The sequence below is a fragment of the Colias philodice genome, chromosome 1 (genome assembly GCF_061535455.1).
Source record: "Colias philodice isolate Cphi_HAF_F1 chromosome 1, ilColPhil1 Martin Lab GWU primary, whole genome shotgun sequence".
In the NCBI taxonomy this organism is placed as follows: domain Eukaryota; kingdom Metazoa; phylum Arthropoda; class Insecta; order Lepidoptera; family Pieridae; genus Colias; species Colias philodice.
In genome coordinates, this window is record NC_143086.1 from 8,280,974 (window position 1) to 8,302,602 (window position 21,629).

General features: G+C 34.2%; 3 protein-coding genes across 4 annotated transcripts; 2 read left to right on the forward strand and 1 right to left on the reverse strand.

Moving 5' to 3' along the window:
* Positions 1–854: 854 nt before the first annotated feature.
* LOC149491247 (uncharacterized) lies at positions 855–4,343 on the forward strand. 2 transcript variants are annotated; one of them, XM_089714656.1, is made up of 3 exons: positions 855–1,147; positions 3,232–3,322; positions 4,094–4,343. In XM_089714656.1, exons 1-3 carry the CDS (start codon positions 1,028–1,030, stop codon positions 4,270–4,272), a joined length of 390 nt encoding a protein of 129 aa, XP_089570782.1. In that variant the 5' UTR covers positions 855–1,027; the 3' UTR covers positions 4,273–4,343. The 2 variants fall into 2 exon arrangements, with proteins under 2 accessions (XP_089570782.1, XP_089570789.1); XM_089714663.1 differs by having other exon boundaries at positions 3,232–3,319.
* A 1,515-nt stretch (positions 4,344–5,858) lies between these two features.
* On the reverse strand, positions 5,859–19,212 carry LOC149491248 (uncharacterized). The gene is made up of 6 exons (XM_089714826.1): positions 19,117–19,212; positions 9,320–17,111; positions 8,496–8,848; positions 8,035–8,379; positions 7,655–7,960; positions 5,859–6,612 (listed from the first exon to the last, which is right to left on the reverse strand). The coding sequence occupies exons 2-6, from the start codon at positions 17,107–17,109 to the stop codon at positions 5,927–5,929; spliced, it is 9,480 nt and encodes a 3,159-aa protein (XP_089570952.1). The 5' UTR covers positions 17,110–17,111; positions 19,117–19,212; the 3' UTR covers positions 5,859–5,926.
* A 570-nt stretch (positions 19,213–19,782) lies between these two features.
* On the forward strand, positions 19,783–20,873 carry LOC149491249 (uncharacterized). The gene is made up of 3 exons (XM_089699253.1): positions 19,783–19,991; positions 20,079–20,255; positions 20,744–20,873. Exons 1-3 carry the CDS (start codon positions 19,783–19,785, stop codon positions 20,871–20,873), a joined length of 516 nt encoding a protein of 171 aa, XP_089555379.1.
* The last annotated feature ends 756 nt before the right edge of the window (positions 20,874–21,629 follow it).

Below are 21,629 nucleotides of genomic sequence, written 5' to 3' on the forward strand. Positions count from 1 at the left end.
AAAATCTTTCGTCATGCCTCACACTCCATAGTAAGTCTAATTCCGCGTTTCCACCTGCAAGTAAACAAGCAAGCTGCTGTCAGACAGACTGTCGGACATTTCTTGCGCAAGTTTTCTTGCAGATGGACAGGCAGCCTTAGATGTTATGAATAAACTCATTTAAGTTAAAACCTGAATGTTAACTTATTTATACTTATAAATTTTACAAACAAAATAGTTCTATTACAAAAATAATATTAATTGATCCTCTTTTTATAATATGTATACAGTAGCGGGGAGTTTACCGACTCCTTTCGACCCGATTTTGACCCACGTAAAACCGATAGATTAAATTTTGTATGCTGATCAAGGGCCGGTGACAATGCAATATTAGTTATTGGTCATTTACTGTGTTATTTTGATTCAAAGACGTTAAAAACTAGACCGTCTAGACCACACTAGACCTAGGTATTTAGTATTTAAAACGTCTAAGTTGGGTCGGACTCGGAAATCATTCATTCAGTATATTACTTACTCTGTGATTTATAGTCTGTTCATCATTTTCGAGATTTTATAAATGTCATTCCTTTGGCTTGGCATTGATCTATGAATTCTGTGATCAATAGACACACAATACCTCTCAATCCGAAAATCATAATATTGAAAAGTTTAGAATGTGTTCTTAACTAAAATTTATATAAATTGTCTGAGGAATTCGCCCTTGTCTAATCTGTTTTACGTTAAATTTTTTAGTGATTACATATACATTTTACTTGATTTCCATCTAGAATCTGTAATACGTTGTTTCCAAACCGAAAATTGAACTCTTACATATTAAAATTATGAAGTGAATCGAAGATTTTGCTGCCAGAATCTCCAACTTGTCATAATTAGCTTTCTAATTTGAATTCCTGGAAATCAGTATTAAAGATACCCTTATTAAATTCTTTATAATACCTATGTTTATGGCCACTTGTAAAATAGACTATTTCATTACATATTAAAAATATATTTGCGGATTCATAATAAAACAATAAAAAGACCTAAGATGGATATACCATTTCCAGCTTTAAGGCCCCTTCTAACATTTGCAGACTGGTTTAATGCAGATAATCCTTGTGATGAGGATGCAGAATTAACTAAGCTAGAACAAGCACATCGTCGATGGGTATGATTGTCTCGTATCTGCTTCTATTACTTGGTTACATTTATTAGAGATCATTCACTATATATACATGTTAGTTAATGCAACATTGGAATGAAATTCCTAGCAGTTTCTTTTAAGCTTCCTATTTATATTATTTTTTCCTTTGTAGAGTGAAAGCTGTAATATGAATTATTCTTCCAATAAGATATATGTTTTTTAGTAATAAGATGAATTTGTAAAGTTCAACTTACTGCGATACATTCTTATAAAAATATAAGTAAAACATAAAATTATCCAGCATTCACTCTACATACATAGTAGTTGAATAATTCATATTTCTATTAAATTAAACTATTTTTAGATGATTCATGTTATTTCCATTCATTTATTTTTCTTTTTTACATTCTGCATCCTCTTCATTTTATTGTAAGAATCTTGATGCACTAGTAAATTATATTAATGTCTCAGCATGTAATGTAGTTTTGTATGCATATTATTACACAATGTTTGTGTATGTTTATGTAAATTTGCAAAGCCTTGTATTTCTTTATTTGGTTAAGACATTTTTTGACCCTGATTATATATCTTGTTTTATAGTTGTATGTACCTAGTCCAAGTGTTATCATTGATTGAAGGATCATAAAATTCTAAATTAAATAAAAAAGTGTGGAAATTTGTATTTCTTCAATGTAAAAATTATGATGATCGTAAGTGTAAGCAGTGAGGCAATTTGATATTCAACTTTATTGTAATATCAACAAAATTAGTTATGAGTAGGGTTACTTTATCATTATGGTTTTATTTTTATATAAAAATATGTATTTTATTATTGAGTGTGAGATTTTATTATGGATGATTAATAAAATTGGATTACTTCCGTATTTGGTTTGTGAAAAAATGTTGCTTTAATTTAATTGTATAATTAATTTAAATTTAATTTAATTGTAATAATGTTAAACCTAATATTTTGATTACAATGTACTATCTTAAATATTGCTTTTTATTTTTGTTCTTTCGGAAAATTTGGGTTGTCTCTTGCTCTCTATAAAATGATCAGAATAATTTTTCTTCGTTCTTTGATGTTTGATTATGATATGATAGTTAATTAAAACAACTGTTGTGTCAAAAAACATTACCTTTCAATATATCATCATCTTGATATAATTTAAGCCATGTTTTTCACTGGTAACTATAAACTCATAATTCATAGTATCAATTTATGTATGTACCTATGGGAATTCCTGATAAAATTTTGTAAAAAGGAAATAATAATTCTATTATCTTTATGGTTATAAAGCAAACTATAATTTTTAATAACTGCATGTGTCTTATAACAGGGTTTTAATTGCCATAAACATTCCCTAACATTCTTTTAGATTTATGTTCAAAATTATAAAAGTATTTTATATAGGTGCCTTTTAATGGAACATACAATGCCAATATAAAAAAACATCTTTGGGACACATACTAGGTACACTTGTATCTATAGACATATAAATTTGTCAATGTTCCCTAATTCCTGATATGCAATATAAACGGTAAGTGCAAGTTCCTGATTTATTATTGATTTTCTTTAACAATTCCCTAACTTGAAGAAATTTGAAATTTGTTAATATTTTAATTAACAAGAACTTAAAAGTGGGAAGTGAACCTGACACGATTATTTAAACAATAGTAATAACTAATAACCTACCTATATGTTCAATTTATATTTTATGTCAAGCTTTGGGAATGGCTTTTGTCCATTAATGCCCCTTATAATATTTTTGTTTTAGTGTAGTTATATCAGATTATTAATTATAGTAGTGTTGAAGCTTATTGTAATCATAACAAGATGTGTTTGGAAAAAAAATGAATTCTCTCACAACTTGTATAAGGTAACTTCTAGGTACATATCTATTCCATAGTAACTACGGTCGTGAACTTCAAAGAATAGGTATTGTAAATTGCTCTGGTATGATCTATCTCTGTCGCTCTTGCATAAAAAAAAAACAAAAATAATATTCTCGTGAACCTCCTGAAAATCCTTTGAACCGTGGTTTTCACGAATGTACTTTCCACACATATACATAGGCTGGCCATAAATATAAACTTTATTTTTTTAGCTAAATTCGTTTACCAAGAGATGTGTGAAACATGCTCCAGTAGAAAAGTCTGATCCAGAACCGATTGATGATGCAGAAACAGATGATGGTGGTATTTATAGCCCGGTCTATTTACACATAAAATAACCAAAATTATTGTAAAAGAATAAATCGCGATACTTATCTCAGGAATGGAAACTGTAGAAAAAAATCTTGAAGACAATTTTTGTAGCGAAAGATAAGGTTACCTAACTACTAAGATATATAGTTTTTTTTACCATTTTCGAGAAAAATCCCAGTTAAATGTTCTGCTCCTCCACCTTACCTCTCCGGGAATTTTGGTTATTTCAAATGTCTAAATTGACCGGGGCCTATTTTTTATAATATAAAAAATAGATTTTCAAAAAAAACTGTAATTTTCATGATACTTTCTAATATTATAAATGCGAAAGTTTGTAAGTATATGTATGGGTGGATGGATGGATGATAATGGATGTTTGTTACTATTTCACGCAAAAAACTGCTGAACCGTTTTTCATGAAATTTGGCAAACATGAGACAGCAGAGGGTGACTTGGATTATCACATAGGATAGTATTTTTCCCTGAAATCCCTCAGGAGCGAACTTAGCGAGATTTTCGTTGAAAACGCGGGCGAAGCCGCGGGTGTGAGCTATATAGTAATTAGGTACATAATTTTTTTACATCAAGTGTTTGCTTGGTAAAGTTCCCCAAAAATCGGCTCAACCGTTTTGGACGGTAACCTGAATAGATAAAGCTATATTCATTGAAAATGTAGCATAGCCTCTTTTTATTAGCAAAGCAATAAGTAGAAGTTAGTATGTACATATTATATTGATTATAATGATATGCCTCTATGTGAAGGTAATGAAGACGCCGATGAATCGGAAGACTCGCACGACGTTGACGAGGAGGAGCGCATCCCTGCCACAGATTCACCAGAACACAATGAGCAAGAACAGAACAATCTAGATGACGATTTTATTCCCGATGTCGAAGTAGTTGAAGCCAGTCTGTGGCCTTACACCATCTCAGACCCATAAGCTATTTGTAATTATGAAAAGACAAACATAAGCTTATTTATTTTCAGATGTTTAAATTATTCGAAAGTCAAGTTATTGTATAATTATATATATATTATTATTATATAATTATTATCATTCGCCCGCACAATTTAAATTGTATCGCAAAGATTTTAATTATTTTGATCCTGTATAAAGTGTAATGCTTTGTGTACTGACCGTGTCCTGGGTACAGTGGTTGACGCATGAGCGTAGAACCGAGGGGTCCTTGGTTCGATTCCCGGTGGAGACGAAGAAAAAAAAATGTCTCGGTCTGGCAGGACACAGAAGGCTGATCACCTTCTTGTCCCTAAAGAAAAAAATCGATCAGTGAAACAGATGTATGCATAATACATCTTCCCCTTACCCCACTAGGGGACACGGGATTCACTTTTTTATAAAGTGTAATAGATAACACAAGAGATAATACTATACTAGATACCGTTAAGATGACAGTTCACTTAAAAAAACTAAAACATGTTACTGCTGCAGCCTGCAAGCTGGTATGATGGTAGAAGTAGTTGCGAATCTTTAGCATTGCGAAATTTACGCTTATTTTATATTGTGTATTGTGAATTAGAAAGTACATATTATACACATACTTTCCAATTATGTCCGTTTTTAAACATATAAGTCTAGAGCTATATTTTACGCTCTATTTTACAATTGTTTTTTTTTCGTATACCTACTTGTTTATTTGATAAAATTCATCGAAATTTGATGATATGACGGTTTTAAGAATCTTAATAATTAAATCAATTTAGCTAATATACCACTTGGTAACAATACTTGATACAAGTTAATACATTTTTAATACTTTTGTAACATATGACATGAAAAAGTCAACAAACAAGTTAAATAATGATAGGTACGGAGTTGACTATAGTATAAGGTTAGGTATCTACATTGTCGGACAATTTAAAATTTGTTACGTAATTCGTAGAAAATTATACATATCCTAAATATGGTTTTTATTGGGACAATAATTGATTTACCGTTTTGATAATTTATGTATTTACTCATTTGATAATTGATATTAGTAAATGTTAATTGATGCTTCAATATGCGTACGGTGAAAAAGTATCCATCATGTAAATACATGTTAAAGCGAGCGCGCACGAGCAACTTTGTCTCCGCAACTATTTTGTCTCTCCCACCTATGGGCTAGTATGAAAGTGCGCACACGTAGCGACGCAACTCCCCATACAAATTGATGGGAGAGACAAAATAGTTGCGGAGACAAAGTTGCTCGTGCGCGCTAGCTCTTAGAACTTATAAGACAAAATCTTGTATAATTGATTACCTATATTATTTAGCCCATCATAATTTTCACTATAGATGTATTTATTATAAAGTTAGCTATGAAACGTAGGTATTTAGGATAAATGTATGAAATGAAATTGAAACGAAACTAGGCGATTATTATAATGTCAGTGTTATAATAAATAAACTATATACAAAACTTGCACTGGTTTTATTAAATAGGTAAATTTTTTGACAATCATTTCTTCATAATACACGCATTTCATGAACAACGATAAAAATATTTATTTACATTCGTTTTATAGGCGGATGACAATATACAAAATAACACATTAATTTGTTAATGAAAATGATATAAAGTATCTTTACAAAATCAATGTTCTAAAAGCTCAAAACATAATACGCCGCTCAATCCCCTTGACATAGAGCCTTTTCCTGTCATACGAAACTTTATACCTCGGAAAGGCTCCTCGGGCGGTTCTTCTGGGGGAGGTTCTTCTACAGGTGGACATTCACATTCCGCTAATTTCTTTTGTTTCTTTTTCTTTTCTTCGCAAAAGCATTGCTCTGACTGAGCACCTGTTACTTCATCCTGGTATAGTTCAAAAAATTCTAGGGCCTCCTGGAAACTCATTTCAGTTTCTACATTTTGGCGCGGTTTGATAAGTTTGAATCCTGACATAGCGTGGGTTAAATCTGACCTCATTTTTCTTAATTGCCTTTCATCTAACCAGGCAAAAGGTTCCATTTCATCTTCAGGTGGTTCCTGGGGACATTCACAAATTACATTCTTACTCTTTTTACTTTTCTTACATTTACAATTTGATTGTGTTTCATATATTATGGGATCGGGTTTGAGTGCGGGTTTTGGCGCAACGGGCAATTTGTATTCATTTGCAGCCGCATATTCTTCACAAGGACATTTCTTTCCAATAGTTATTTTCTTTTTTTGCCCTCTACAAACGCACAATAGCTCTCCTGGTTCTACTAAATTGGGTGTGTTACACGCGCTGCAATCGATTTTTAGCACTTTTGGCGGTTCCTGTGTTTTTGCTTTCTCTAAAATCAGGAAGTGCGTGAAATTAGTTACCAAGCTTGAATTTTGTATTACAGATTACATAGAGACTTTAAAAGAAATAGCTCTACTTTTGTTATTAAATTGCCTCACTTGCAATGTCCTGAAAACAGATTCGATGTATAGTGCCATTTTGTTTTAGTTTAGAATGTTTTTTATGCAACTAACTTTAAAATTTTGTCAATTTATAATTATTTTAATTTTTTTACATAATAAATCAATACCTAGCTATTTATGTGAAACCCCATTCGGTACCACATTAAGCACAGTTTCTACTATTTTTATAAGTTTATAAGCATAACCAGAATGTTCATCACACACTATTATCTCAGTAGGTAGTAGAGAATTAGTGCAATTGTTAAGGTCTCCTACCACTTGTTATTCTGACTAACAACGCGACCCCGCCTCGCATGGTTGAAATTATGCTTCTTTTATACCTTCTTATTATAAACGTTATTCTTGAATATTTATTAAAAAATCTCATCTAAAACTGTTGCGTAATTTTAATGACATAATCCTGTGCATATCTACATAGGAATTAGAAACTGACAGCGCGGCGGGAAGCGATTTAGTTTTATTATGTAGTGATATTACTTGCAATCGTTGTATATTTACTACTAGCTGTGCTCCGCGGTTTCAGCCGCTTGGCTCCGCTTCTGTTGGTCTTAGCGTGATGATATGTACCCTATAGCCTTCCTCGATAAATGGGCTATCTAACACCGAAAGAATTTTTCAAATCGGACCAGTAATTCCTGAGATTAGCGAGTTCAAACAAACAAACGCTTCAGCTTTATAATATTAGTATATAGATTTGTAGTAACTGTCACAGTTTTGGCTGTTTTAAAATAACAAATTATTTATAGGTACGTAGAATGGCAGCAGAGCTATCGCACGATGTGATGAGTGGATGGGTGTTATTATTTATTAGTATGTGAAATATAGGTAACTACTTAATAAAAATAAAAATATTTTTAGTATTTTGTTTTTGTTGAAAAGTTTGATAAATAAAAAGATTCTTATACTTACTTAAAATTGGCTTTGTAACTTCAACATTTACATTATCTCGCGATGTTCCGCATGCTGTGGACACGTTATCCTTTACTATTTTCTCTATAGCTGCTATCATCTTGTCGAAGTCACATTCGCATTGTTTACTTGTTTGTTTTTGCTTGTGGTGTAGATGTGAACAGCCACTTGAAGTGTAATGATACGATCCAGTTGGATGGCAGATCCTGCAGTGACGCACTGGTGTATCATGTGCACATGCGTTCCTTGTAGAATTTACTCTTTTATTTGAATAGTTTTTAAATCCAGTAATGTCGTGATTGAAGCCTAAATGAAGACGAAAATATCAATAAACAATAACTATAAAGTGCCCCCAATATTTTATATTAAATCGAAGGTACCTTGGGCTAGTGCCTCATTTAAAATGAATGGGGCTACCACATCAGAAATGATATTTGACGGTTCGTTGATAGAATCGTCCAAGACTTGAAGCACGATATCTTTATTACTCTCGATATCACAACAGCAGGGCCGGTCCGTGGTATCAGTACCAATGTCATAGTATATCGATCTATGTATCTCTTGTTTTCCAATAGCTAAGCAATCCGAATAATGATTTATGTCTGGTTTATTATAATTTTCTGTACATTCATTTCTAATACATCTTTTTCCGTTTGAACGATTATTCCTGCCTTTTGCTGCTATTCTTAACCCGCAGGAATTTCGATGTTTTTTGTAACACGAATCTAGAAAAAAAAATGGTTAAGTATAATTTAGATCTTTTTTATTTACATATTAAAAGAGAGAGATCAATCATCTTTCCATAAGAGTGTAGATAATAATAAATAATTTTAAAACTAACTGTTTATCTGTGGGTCATATTTGCTGTTCCATTTCGTACAACTTTCAGTTAGTTGGATACATATAGTAGAACTTTGTTGGCCCTCTATGGAATATAAAGAATCATCGTCATCCGAAGATGTTGGCATTAATACGTACAACGATGACGATTCTCTTAAAGCAGGGTCTGATAATATTTTTCCCACTGCATCGATTAAACTTGTTGGATCCTCTGTATAAGTGTAATTATCCGGGGCACTATAGTTGCGAATATTTTGGACTACTCGAAAAATCGTAGGATAAAAAAATTTTTGCTTTTGGATTTCATTCATGCTGCTGCCGAACGCTGATGAATATTGATATAGATTTACGTCACTGCAAGTAAAAGTACAATTTTATATAAATAAATATACACAGATATAAGGCTGAAGCATTTGTTTGTTAGCCAGAACTCGCTAATATCAGTAACTACTGCCCCCCTAGTCAAGTGGCTTTCTGTTAGCGTAGCGTTCAATAGAATAGACTACGAATGTATGAGATTGACGTAGGCTGTAGATAAACGTATCTACAGGTTACGTCAATCTCATACATTCGTAGTCTATTCTATTGAACGCTACGCTAACAGAAAGCCACTTGACTAGGGGGGCTGGTCCTATTTGAAAAATTATTTCAGTGTTATCATTTATTGAGGAAGGCTATCATCACGTATAATTCGGAAATTAATCAGAGCAAAGCAGTGCGGGTAAAACCGTGAGGAACAGCTAGTGATAAATAAAAATTAAACGAATAAAAAACATCGCTTTAAAGTTTTTTTTATTAAAAATATGGTTTAATGAAACAACAAACCTGTTTATCCCGCTTTTTCTTATATATCCAAATTGCAAATAGTCCAGATCATCTGTTGTGCATTCTTCCGATTGAAAGGATCCAATACTATTTGTCTCAATTAAATAATTAGAATTTGATGAGCAATCGGCGAGGGAAAATGAGATTAAGCTTATAGTATGTGAGAGTATGCTAAGATTAGAAGATGTTGTAAAGAGCAACGAAGAATCGATGCCATTTAATAAAGCTGATAATCTGACACTGAGATCTGAATCTGACAAGATCGAACATGATTGAATTAATAAAAACGTATCACTCATGCTTGAAGCACTTAAAGCTTTGTAGTTTTTTTTCGTGTGATAAGATGAAGACGGCTTCGTGATGTTGTTAATATAAATTGTATTTTTTATGTAGGAACCAGTATATGATGTAGAAACATCATGAACACTTTTTTTACATCTGCTTGATACATCGAGTGCCGTATCGTTTGTAAAGTTAGTGTTTTTGGGAGAACTAATGATTTCGTTGTGAAGTTTATCTCTTGACTTCAATTCTTTAGACGGAAAAGAAGGTATTCCAGTAACCTGACCAACTGTCACTTTTATACCTTCGTTATCCGTGAAAACGCCCCCTTTTACGCCCGGGAGACATTCTTCAGGGCAAGGACACAGCGACGATATGTCTGGTGACGTTACTCTTATTTTAACGTAGCTATGCTTAAACCTTATTTTCTTTCTATCGCAACCACAACCGCGATCACATGTTGTGGTTTTAATAACATCCTGAAACTCCTCCGTTATTCCTAACTTGGATTTACCTACACCAATCGCACTTTTTCTAACTTTAGAAACGCCAGTTTTTTTAGATTTTGTTTTGATCTTTCCTTTTTTCTCGGATGGGGTCGGTTCAAGTGGAAGACCAAGTGAAGTCCTAACTTTTTCTATTAAAGCTTTCTCAGATGCTGTCTTAGCTTCTGGCATAGGAAGGCCAGCTTCAGCTAAGCCCTTAAGAATTTTTTCTTTCTGCTCCGGTGTTTTACCTTTCAGGGGAGTCAATAAACCTTCAGCTTTGGCTTTCCTTAGAACTTCTTTTTCTGATGAAGTTTTAGCTTTTATTGTTTTTCCTCCGATTTCGGCTTTAATTTCTGATGGTGCTTTTTTTGTAGTTGCTCTGATCCGATTTATGAGGTCCTTTTCAGACTTTGTACGACCTTCAGGTAAAGGTACACCCATTTCAGCCAATTTAGTCAAAATTTTTTCTTTTTGAGCTGGAGTCTTACCTTCAAGAGGTGTAACTAATCCAGTTTCCAGAGCTTTACGATATTTTTCCTTGGTAGATGGTGTTTTAGGTTCTGGAGGCAGTCCCATATCTCTACGCACTTTATCATGGAGCTTTTTTTCAGAAGCTGTTTGTGGTGGTGGTAAAGGTATACCGTGTTGCGCCAAGCCTCTGAGAATTCTCTCTTTCTCTGCTTGCGGTTTACCTTGTAATGGAGTAAGAAGCCCAGCTGCTTTTGCTTTTCGCAATTTTTCCGAAGGTATTTTTTCCAAAGGCGTTACATATCCCGTTTCAGCTTTAATTTTCTTTATCACTTCCTTTTCCGAGGGGGTAACTCCATCGGGTAAAGGCAAACCTGCAGCAATTCTACCCTTAAGAATCTTTTCTTTTTGTGCAGGAGTTTTTCCTTCCAATGGTGTAATAAGACCGGCTGCTTTTGCTTTTCGAAATTTCTCGGATGGTATTCCTTCTAATGGCACTCCCATATCTTTTCTGACTTTTGCAATTAGTTGTTTTTCGGACGCAGTTTTAGGTTCCGGTAGGGGCATTCCTTCTTTAGCGAGATTTCTTAATATTTTTTCCTTCTCTTTGGGTGTTTTTCCTTGAAGAGGCGTCAATAAACCAGCTGCTTTTGCTTTTCGCAATTTCTCCGAGGTGACTTTTTGAGGAACTCTTGACACTTTTTCTGACTCTGGTGTTAGAATGTTACAAATGCATTCATCGCTTGGCCCTTTGCCTTCTTTCATTACTTTTGCAGTTTTGGCATCAAGTTGTTTTATTTTTTCGAGAGGCAAGGGTTTTGCCCGTTTCGCTTTCTCAGCTTTAATTTTTTTAATTAAAGCTTTTTCAGACGCCGTTCTCCCTTCTGGCAATTCAAGACCCAAGTCAGCTTGAGCCTTAAGAATCTTCTCTTTTTGTGCCGCCGATTTTCCTTCCAATGGCACTATGATACCTGCGGCAACAGCTTGTTTATATTTATCTTTGTCTGCTTGTGATTTTGGTTCTGGTGGAAGACCTAGATCACGCTTTACTTTCTCTAAAATTTTGACATCGGAAGCAGTTTTCGCTTCCGGTAATGATTTTCCTTGCATAGCTAAGTCCTTTAAAATTTTTTCTTTTTCTGCCGGTGTAATGTCTGGTCCTCTTGGCATTGACGCCACTTTGCTAACTCTTTTCCTTTTTGGGGTAACATATCCTGTATCTGCTTTAACTTTTTTAATTAAAGCTTTATCAGACGGTGTAACTCCTTCAGGTAAAGGTAAACCCAAAGCAGCACGCCCCCTCAATATTTTTTCTTTCTGTGCTTGTGATTTTCCTTCTAGTGGCGTAATTAGACCTTCAGCCATAGCTTTTCGTAGTTTATCTGATGGAATCTCTTCTATTGGTAAACCCATATCTGCCTTTATTTTATTTATCAACTGTTTTTCAGATGCAGTTTTTCCTTCAGGCAATGGCAATCCCGCCTTAGCTAGACCTTTTAATATTTTTTCTCTTTCTTTGGGAGATTTTCCTTGTAAAGGTGTTAATAAGCCAGCTTCTTTTGCTTTTCGTAATTTTTCAGACGCAATTTTTCTCGGAACTGTTTGGCGTATACGATTTATAAGATCCTTTTCAGATTGTGTTCGACCTTCGGGTAAAGGTATACCCATTTCTGCTTGTTTCGCTAAAATTTTATGCTTTTGAGATGGTGATTTGCCATCTAATGGAGTAATAATCCCAGCATTTTGTGCCAAGCGGTACTTATCTTTTAAAGCAGATGTTTTTGGCTCTGGTGGTAGCCCTAAGTCCTTACGAACTTTATCAAGAATTCTTTTTTCGGATGGGGTTTTTGCTGGGGGAAGAGGAATGCCATGTGATGCCAAGCCTTTTAGAATTTTTTCTTTCTGTGCGTCTGTTTTCCCTTCCAATGGTGTAAGAAGTCCAGCTGCTTTAGCTGCTTTTAACTTTTCAGGGGATGCCAGTAAAACTTTTGATTTACCCAAGTCACCAATAATTTTATCAATTATTGCTTTTTCTGATGCTGTTTTGGCTTCTGGTAAAGGGATACCTTTTTTTGCTAAATTTTTTAATATTGCTTCTTTTTCTGCCGGAGTTTTTCCTTTAAGAGGGGTAAGTATTCCTCTCTCTGAAACACCTCTCCTTTTTTCTACGGAAGGTGTAACATATCCCGTTTCAGCTTTAATTTTCTTTATCATTTCCTTATCCGATGGGGTAACTCCTTCGGGTAAAGGCAAACCAGCAGCGATTCTGCCTTTAAGAATCTTTTCTTTTTGGGCAGGAGTTTTTCCTTCCAATGGTGTTATAAGACCAGCCGCTTTCGCTTTGCGCAATTTTTCTGATGATATTCCTTCTAGTGGAACTCCCATGTCTTTTTTGACTTTTGCTATTAGCTGTTTTTCGGACGCAGTTTTGGGTTCGGGTAACGGCAATCCTTCTTTTGCAAGATTTCTTAATATTTTTTCTTTTTCTTTTGGTGTTTTTCCCGCAAGTGGTGTCAGTAAACCAGCTGCTTTCGCTTTACGCAGTTTTTCTGACGTGATCTTTCTTGGGACTGTTGCGCGAATTTTGTTTATCATGTCTTTTTCCGATTGTGTCCGGCCTTCGGGCAAAGGTATGCCCATTTCAGCTTGTTTGGCTAGAATCTTCTCTTTCTGAGCACGTGATTTACCTTCTAGGGGCGTTATTAGTCCTGCATTTTGAGCGTTACGATATTTTTCCTTAAGAGATGGGGTTTTTGGTTCTGGAGGAAGTCCTATGTCTTTTCGTACTTTATCTATAACCCTTTTTTCCGATGCTGTTTGTGCCTGTGGTAGTGGAATGCCATGCTGCGCTAAGCCTCTGAGAATTTTTTCTTTTTCTGTATCTGGTTTTCCATGTATTGGTGTAAGCAATCCGGCTGCTTTAGCTTTGCGCATCTTCTCTGATGGAACAGCTTTCACTGCACCAGGCATTCCCATTTCAGTCTTAATTTTGTCTATTAATTGTTTTTCAGATGCAGTTTTTGGTTCTGGCAACGGTAATCCTTCTTTAGCTAAGCCTTTTAATATTCTTTCCTTTTCTTTACTTGATTTTCCTTTCAACGGTGTTAGTAAACCAGCTGCTTTTGCTTTTCGCAATTTCTCTGAGGTGACTCTTTGTGGGCCTCTTGACACTTTTTCTGACTCTGGTGTTAGAATGTCACAAATGCATTCATCGCTTGGCCCTTTGCCTTCTTTCATCACTTTTGCAGTTTTGGCATCAAGTTCTTTTATTTTTTCGGGAGGCAAGGCTTTTGCCCGTTTCGCTTTCTCAGCTTTAATTTTTTTAATTAAAGCTTTTTCAGACGCCGTTCTCCCTTCTGGCAATTCAAGACCCAAGTCAGCTTGAGCCTTAAGAATCTTCTCTTTTTGTGCCGCCGATTTTCCTTCCAATGGCACTATGATGCCTGCGGCAACAGCTTGTTTATATTTATCTTTGTCTGCTTGTGATTTTGGTTCCGGTGGTAGACCTAAGTCATGTCTTACTTTATCTATAATTTTTTTTTCTGATGGAGTTCTACCTTCTGGTAATGGCTTGCCTTGCATTGCAAAAGCTTTTAACATCTCTTGTTTTTCTTTATCTGGTTTACCTTCAAGTTTTGTAAATAAATCAGCTATTTCACGGTCAGATTTTTTTTCTTTGGGCGGTCGAACAGTTTGTTTAATTTTTGCAATTAATGCCTTTTCAGATGGAGTGCGACCCTCGGGAAGAGGGAGTCCCATTGCAGCCTGTTTTCTTAATATTTCTTCTTTTTGTGGAGCAGATTTTCCTTCAAGTGGTGTTATAATTCCTGCAGCTAGTGCTTTTTTGTAATTATTCTTTTCTGATGACGTTGTGGGTTCTGGTGGTAATCCCAGATCTCTTCTTACTTTATTGGCTATCTGCCGATCGGACTCAGTCTTTGCTGTTGGGAGTGGTATTCCATTCATCACCAATCCTCTTAGAATTTTTTCTTTCTGTTCCGGCGTCTTTCCTTCTAAGGGTGTTAAAAGACCTGCTGCTTTGGCTTTTTTCATTTTTTCTGACGGCACCTTATATACAGACGGTGGCTTGACTGTTTGTTGAATTTTTGCAATTAACGCCTTTTCAGATGGTGTGCGGCCCTCTGGTAGAGGAATTCCCATTTCAGCCTGCTTTCTTAATATTGCTTCTTTTTGCGGAGCAGATTTTCCTTCTAATGGAGTTATAACACCAGCAGCTAATGCTTTTTTATAATTATTTTTATCCAATGATGATCTAGGTTCCGGCGGTAAGCCCAGATCTCTTCTTACTTTATCGACTATCTTCCGGTCTGAATCAGTTTTTGCTTCTGGGAGAGGTATACCGTTCATAGCTAATCCTCTAAGAATGTTTTCTTTTTGTTCCTGTGTCTTGCCTTTAAGGGGTGTCAATAAACCTGCTGCTTTAGCTTTTCTTAACTTTTCAGACGGAACCTTATATTCAGAGACTGGGCGAACTGTTTGTTGTATTTTTGCAATTAAAGCTTTTTCAGAGGGTGTACGTCCCTCTGGAAGAGGTAGTCCCATCGCAGCCTGTTTTCTTAATATTTCTTCTTTTTGTGGAGCAGATTTTCCTTCAAGTGGTGTTATAATTCCTGCAGCTAGTGCTTTTTTGTAATTATTCTTTTCTGATGACGTTGTGGGTTCTGGTGGTAATCCCAGATCTCTTCTTACTTTATTGGCTATCTGCCGATCGGACTCAGTCTTTGCTGTTGGGAGTGGTATTCCATTCATCACCAATCCTCTTAGAATTTTTTCTTTCTGTTCCGGCGTCTTTCCTTCTAAGGGTGTTAAAAGACCTGCTGCTTTGGCTTTTTTCATTTTTTCTGACGGCACCTTATATTCAGACGGCGGCTTGACTGTTTGTAGAATTTTTGCAATCAACGCCTTTTCAGATGGTGTGCGGCCCTCTGGTAGAGGAATTCCCATTTCAGCCTGCTTTTTTAATATTGCTTCTTTTTGTGGTCCAGATTTTCCTTCTAGTGGTGTTATAATACCTGCAGCTAGTGCTTTCTTGTAGTTATTTTTTTCTGAAGATGTTCTGGGTTCTGGTGGCAACCCTATATCTTTTCGTACTTTATCCATAATTTTTTGGTCAGACTCAGTTTTAGCTGCTGGAAAAGGGATTCCATTCATAGCCAACCCCTTTAGAATTTTTTCTTTCTGTGCTGGAGTTTTACCTTTTAAGGGCGTCAGTAGTCCTGCAGCTTTTGCTTTTTTCATTTTTTCAGACGGAACTTTAGATTCGGATGGTGGTCGTACTGTTTGTTTAATTTTAGCAATTAGGGATTTTTCAGATGCTGTACGACCTTCTGGAAGAGGGATACCCATTTCTGCTTGTTGTTTCAAAATTTTTTCTTTTTGTGATCGAGTTTTTCCTTCCAGTGGTGTTACGATCCCTGCATCCATAGCTTTTTTGAAATTTCTTTTTTCTGCCGTAGTTTTTGGCTCTGGGGGCAAACCCATATCAGCCCGTACTTTGTCAATTAATTTACGTTCCGATTCTGATTTTCCTTTCGGCAAAGGAACACCATTCATGACTAGCCCTTTTAGAATTTTTTCTTTTTGTTCCGCAGATTTGCCTTCCAAAGGTGTTAATAAACCTAGTTCTTTAGCTTTACGTAGCTTTTCGGATGGTATTTTTCTTGCTGACGGTTCAGCAGGTAAACCTAATTCAGTTCTAACTTTTGTCATGAGTGCTTCTTCTGACTGCGTTCGTGGTTCAGGTAAATCCACACCAGCTTTTACCAGTTCCTTTAACGTTTTCTCTTTTTCCGCTTGAGTTTTACCTTCTAACATGGCTAACATCTCCTTACTTGTTACTTTTTTCTTCTTCTTTCCTTTTCCCTTGGAGATTGCAGATAAGTCAACACCTGCCTTACGTAATTCACCCAATCGCCTTTCCTCTCTTGGTAGATGGCCACAAAGTATACAGTTACAGTGATCACAATTCTTTTTTTTGTAACAGTCATAAAGACTCTTCATAACTTCAAACATTGCATCAGAATTACAAGAACAACAACAACTTTCTTCTTGTGTACTAAACTGACATCGATATACTTCACAAGAAGTATTTCGTGTTTTAGAAAATAAATGTCTGGATGCTGTCAAATTATTATACGATTTGTAAGTGGATCCAGGTGTAAATTGATTATGGCGAAAACTTTCATAGTAAATTATAGAATTAGTATAATAATTTTTGCAACATAGCAAAGGTGAACTTTTCGGCTTGACTAAATGTTTGTGTTTTTTTGAATTGTTTAGTGAATCAAATATAACGTTTTTATAGCGATGTTTTTTCTTCTTTTGCAATACTAAGCTTATATTATTAAAGCAGCTTTGTTTCCCATGTTCTATTCTATCCATAAATTTTAAATTACGCCGCTCTGTTGATTTATTGGCAAAATCATCTGATCTAATATACGTATTTAAATTGCTTAACTGTGACGTTTGTGTTTCTGATGTCTTGTTGCGTTTGGAATACATAAGATATATTAATTCTTTGTCATCCGCCATCGCTGCAAGAAAAGACTATTTTAAAAATTAAAATATATGTCTCTTAAGAACTAAGGACTAATTAGTTTAAAATATATTTTAATTTATTTTCTTGAAAAGGTATGCTAATTTTTGTACATAATATCCATAAAACTATTAGCGTACCTGTAGGTACCTACGCAATCGACAACTGAATAACCAGCAGTTGTTTAGCTTATAGTAACAGTAACAAAAGGAAGCGTTTCAATTATAAAATATTTAAAAAATCGGATGAGTTGGTTTTAGTTAAAAATCGTGAGTAACAACTAGTAATTTAAACTCAAATATCTATGTAAATCCTATGTATAATATTAGTTCAGACAAAGCTAAATATGTACTGCATAATAAGAATATCACTGATGTGCTTATATGTATGTCCTAGTCCTTAAAATATATAGTATAATAATATAATTTAATGTAAATATGAGTACAGGATTTCCCAGAAATAGTGGATAATTGCGAACGTGCTGTGTGTGCGTGTGTCTGCCCTATTCCCAATTTTTATATATTTATGGCATTTCGTAACAAAATTATCAAAGATTAATTTATTATCCCTCTACTACATATTTCAATCGTGGTAGTTCGACTTCGAGAGCGACATAGGTATAAAACCTGTCTTATGCCTATGAAACATTACCGAATTTATCAAAATCACTCCAGCGATTGAGGCGTGAAGATGACAGGCAGTACAGACAAAAATAAGAAAAGAAATTAAATATTAGAAAACAGCTAAATGCGGCAATAACTGTCTGTCTGTCCACGTTTTTTACCAATCCACAATTTCTGGATCAATCCATACTAATATTATAAATGCGAAAGTAACTCTGTCTGTCTGTCTGTTACTCAATCACGCCTAAACTACTGAACCAATTTGCATGAAATTTGGTATAGAGATATTTTGATACCCGAGAAAGGACATAGGCTACCTTTTATTGCGAAATATGTACCACGGGCGAAGCCGGCGCGGACCTCTAGTCATCTATAATGGGACTAGTCTCACAAATGAGGTTTATGGCAACTAACATGGTGACACGAGAATTTTATATGTACCTACATAATATATACAGGGTGTAAACGTTAAGTGTGCACAGGCGATTATTCCGTAACTATTGAAGATATCAAAAAAACTTTAAACTGATATCGAAAGTACTTTACGTAATGAGTAAAATGACAAAATAACTTTTTAAAAATAAAACGGGAAATATCAAAATTTTTACATCAATCACTCCCATACATTTAGTATGAGATATGACTATCCCAAACATGTAACATGAAAAATTTTGATTCTTTTTTTTGTTTTCTGTTTAAAATTACTTCGTAAAGTTTAATGAAATTTCATTTAGAAACTGTAAATAGAGCTGGATTTGGAATACAAATACCATTTAATACCTTCCAAAACGAGGACGTCACTTCGAACATTTGCTTTGAATACAAAATGTATGGGAAATTAAATGTATGGGAGTGTTTAAAGTTAAATTTTTAGATATTTTGGGTTATATTTTTAAAACGTTATTATTGCCATTTTACTCATTAGGTTATGTACTTTCGATATCATTTTAGAGTTTTTTGATATCTGCAATAGTTACGGAATAATCGCCTGTGCACACTTAACGATTACACCCTGTATATATACAATATATATTTAGAAATAAGGGAAGATTTTAACCAACCTTTACCAATTACAACATCGCTATAAATTATAAATTCATATTATCTTAAACTTTTACATATTATTTTATTTTACCTGTATATATACAATATATATTTAGAAATAAGGGAAGATTTTAACCAACCTTTACCAATTACAACATCGCTATAAATTATAAATTCATATTATCTTAAACTTTTACATATTATTTTATTTTATGCTTCCGTGGTAAACATTAATTTACATTTTTTATGATGATTTTAAGGTCTATTTTACATAAAGGAGTAAAAAAGTTATAAATAAATAGTTTAATAAAATTTACTTTGACAAACAATACATACTAAATAATTCAAAGAGTCTGATAGTGACAGACAGTTGGCCAGCACATTACACTACGTTTCATAAAAACTTATTTGTTGTAAGAATATTATCGTGACATGTATCAACTCATATAAATAATTAAATATACCTAGACAAGTATGATAACTCTTATTTTTAGATGTAGATATTAGTTTTCTTTGTTTAATAGTTAGTTACATTGAATATTTTTTCGAGATATATTTTTTGTATAGAAAATGTATGTAAGAAATACCCAGATTTGAATTGCTGTGGTAATTGCAATGGTAGGTAATGCAGTGGTAAATGGTAATGCACAAAAATTGTCTTGTTACTTGCTTGTTACAGATCAAAGAAGAATAATTATGTCATTATTCTCTTTCTCTTTAAATTATCTTTTACTGACATAAAAATAATGTCATTGTAGATTTTACAAGCAATCTTTAGTCACAGAGTACTTTGTATATACAGGTCCTTCTTTAGTCATTGTTAATGGTTTTTATCACACTCAAATGGTAAATATTACCTAAACACACCCAATGTTAGAATAAACGTAACGAAAAACGTTTTTCTTATGAGAGAGGCTATGGCTATGGCTTAATATTATTATTAAATATTTATTTTCACATACCTGTTCGCAATATTGGTCGGAAACTTATTGATTTTTCAAAATGAGTTCTTGTTCGTGTGTTGGAATAAAAAGGGACTCTTGTAGCTGTGCTATCTTGAGCAATACATATCTTCGAGAAGCAAGCAATTCTAATATTATATTTGTACCGACTAAACGAAATCTCGAGTATCCTTATGAAAGAAAGAAACCGAGTATGTTTAATAAGATTTTAGAAGAAGTGTATGATATGTGTGTCGCCTACAATATAAGGTAAACTTCTATATTAGTACCTAGTACCTACTAATCAAGTCAAGAGTGAAGATGCAACGCTAGATAATATCGAATATTTTTTTAAAGGCACTGTGCATTTACTTCTCTATACAGCAAAGAGAGGAATGTGAAACATGCCCTTAAGGATTGTATTCTGCTTTTGTGCTTCCTTGTCGCAAATACTGTGGTTTTTCTAACACTGCTTACACGAACAGTCTATCACATATCGGGCATTATATTAAATTTATTTAACTGGATACAAAGGTAAGCTGTTGTAAATATGTAACAATGATTTAGTATTCTGCGAGTTTGTTTGTATTCAGCATAAATTACATACAGACTACAGTCTTAACTCAGGGCATTAATTATTATTATAAATTGATGTTACATCGCAAAGCGTTTATTACTATTAAGTTTTGTCTAAACTCTAAGGACTATGGTTTTCCTAAACTAAACGTGAGGTAAGACTTAGAGCGGTCGTACACGGCAGCTCCAGCAGTTAACGACTGAGCGACGTACCTACACGGACTGCTCGGGCGGTCAGAGTCAACTGCTCGTGCAGTCGTTTGTTGACTTCTCGAGCCATCGCTACCAACCGCTCGAGCAGTTGATTTTCTGACTAGTCGATTCGTCGAATGTACCGTCATTATCGTCATTCATCTCCTGAATGATCAACCAAGGAAAACAAAATATCAAGTTCTATGTATAATATAAAATTCAAATATGTCTAACCACATTTTATACATTTTCAGAACTCTGTCTAAAAATTTAAAAGTGTACCTCAACAATGAAAAAACTGAAACAGATTGGATGTCGTCTCTGGGTTCCGAAAAATTAAATATTGTAGAAAATTCTAGAAAAATAGAAAATGTTGCAACTTGATACCTAGATGTTTAACTTTGTATAATATAGTCCCTAGACGGTAATGCAGCATGACATGTTACATGGTGTCATGCACGAATGATCGTATATTTTATTGATTTCTTAACTGCTTCTTTTTTCTATAATAAAATGACTGACATGCCGCATGATCGTCTAGTTTTAATATACGTTATTGAATGCCATGCTTGCGGTACGGTCTAGGGACTACTTAATAAACTATTTATTGCTTTTTAGTTTTTGCATGCATTTTCATATTCAATGCCGTTTTTATTTTTTTCGTCTATTTATTAAACCAACCTTTAGAAACATTAATTCATTTTTTTTCATTTGTTCCTCTATTTGAAGTCACACCACTGACTACGCTCATAACTTATCTCGCTGAAACTATAGAATGGATTCTAATAAAAGTTATCGATATTTCTCTATTGATGGAGGGGACGACCTTGACTGTAACGAAAAATGCCAAATTAAAGCTCAATAAGCCACAAAAATAAAAATCGAAAAAACGGTCTTGACACCCCTTCTTCAAATATTTTTCAAACACTCATCCAACAACACCTATCAAGACTATGTAATCCATTCAAATAAGACCTAAAAATAGTATAGAAACAACGGAAATTCCTACAGAGCTAAATTTTGGGGAAGGTATTTGACCATAAAAAAAATCAAAAGTCCTCACTAATTGTCCCATGGTTCTATAATCTATAGGTATTCGGGGTCAAAGGTCCAAATTTCAACAACAGCGTTTTTTATAAA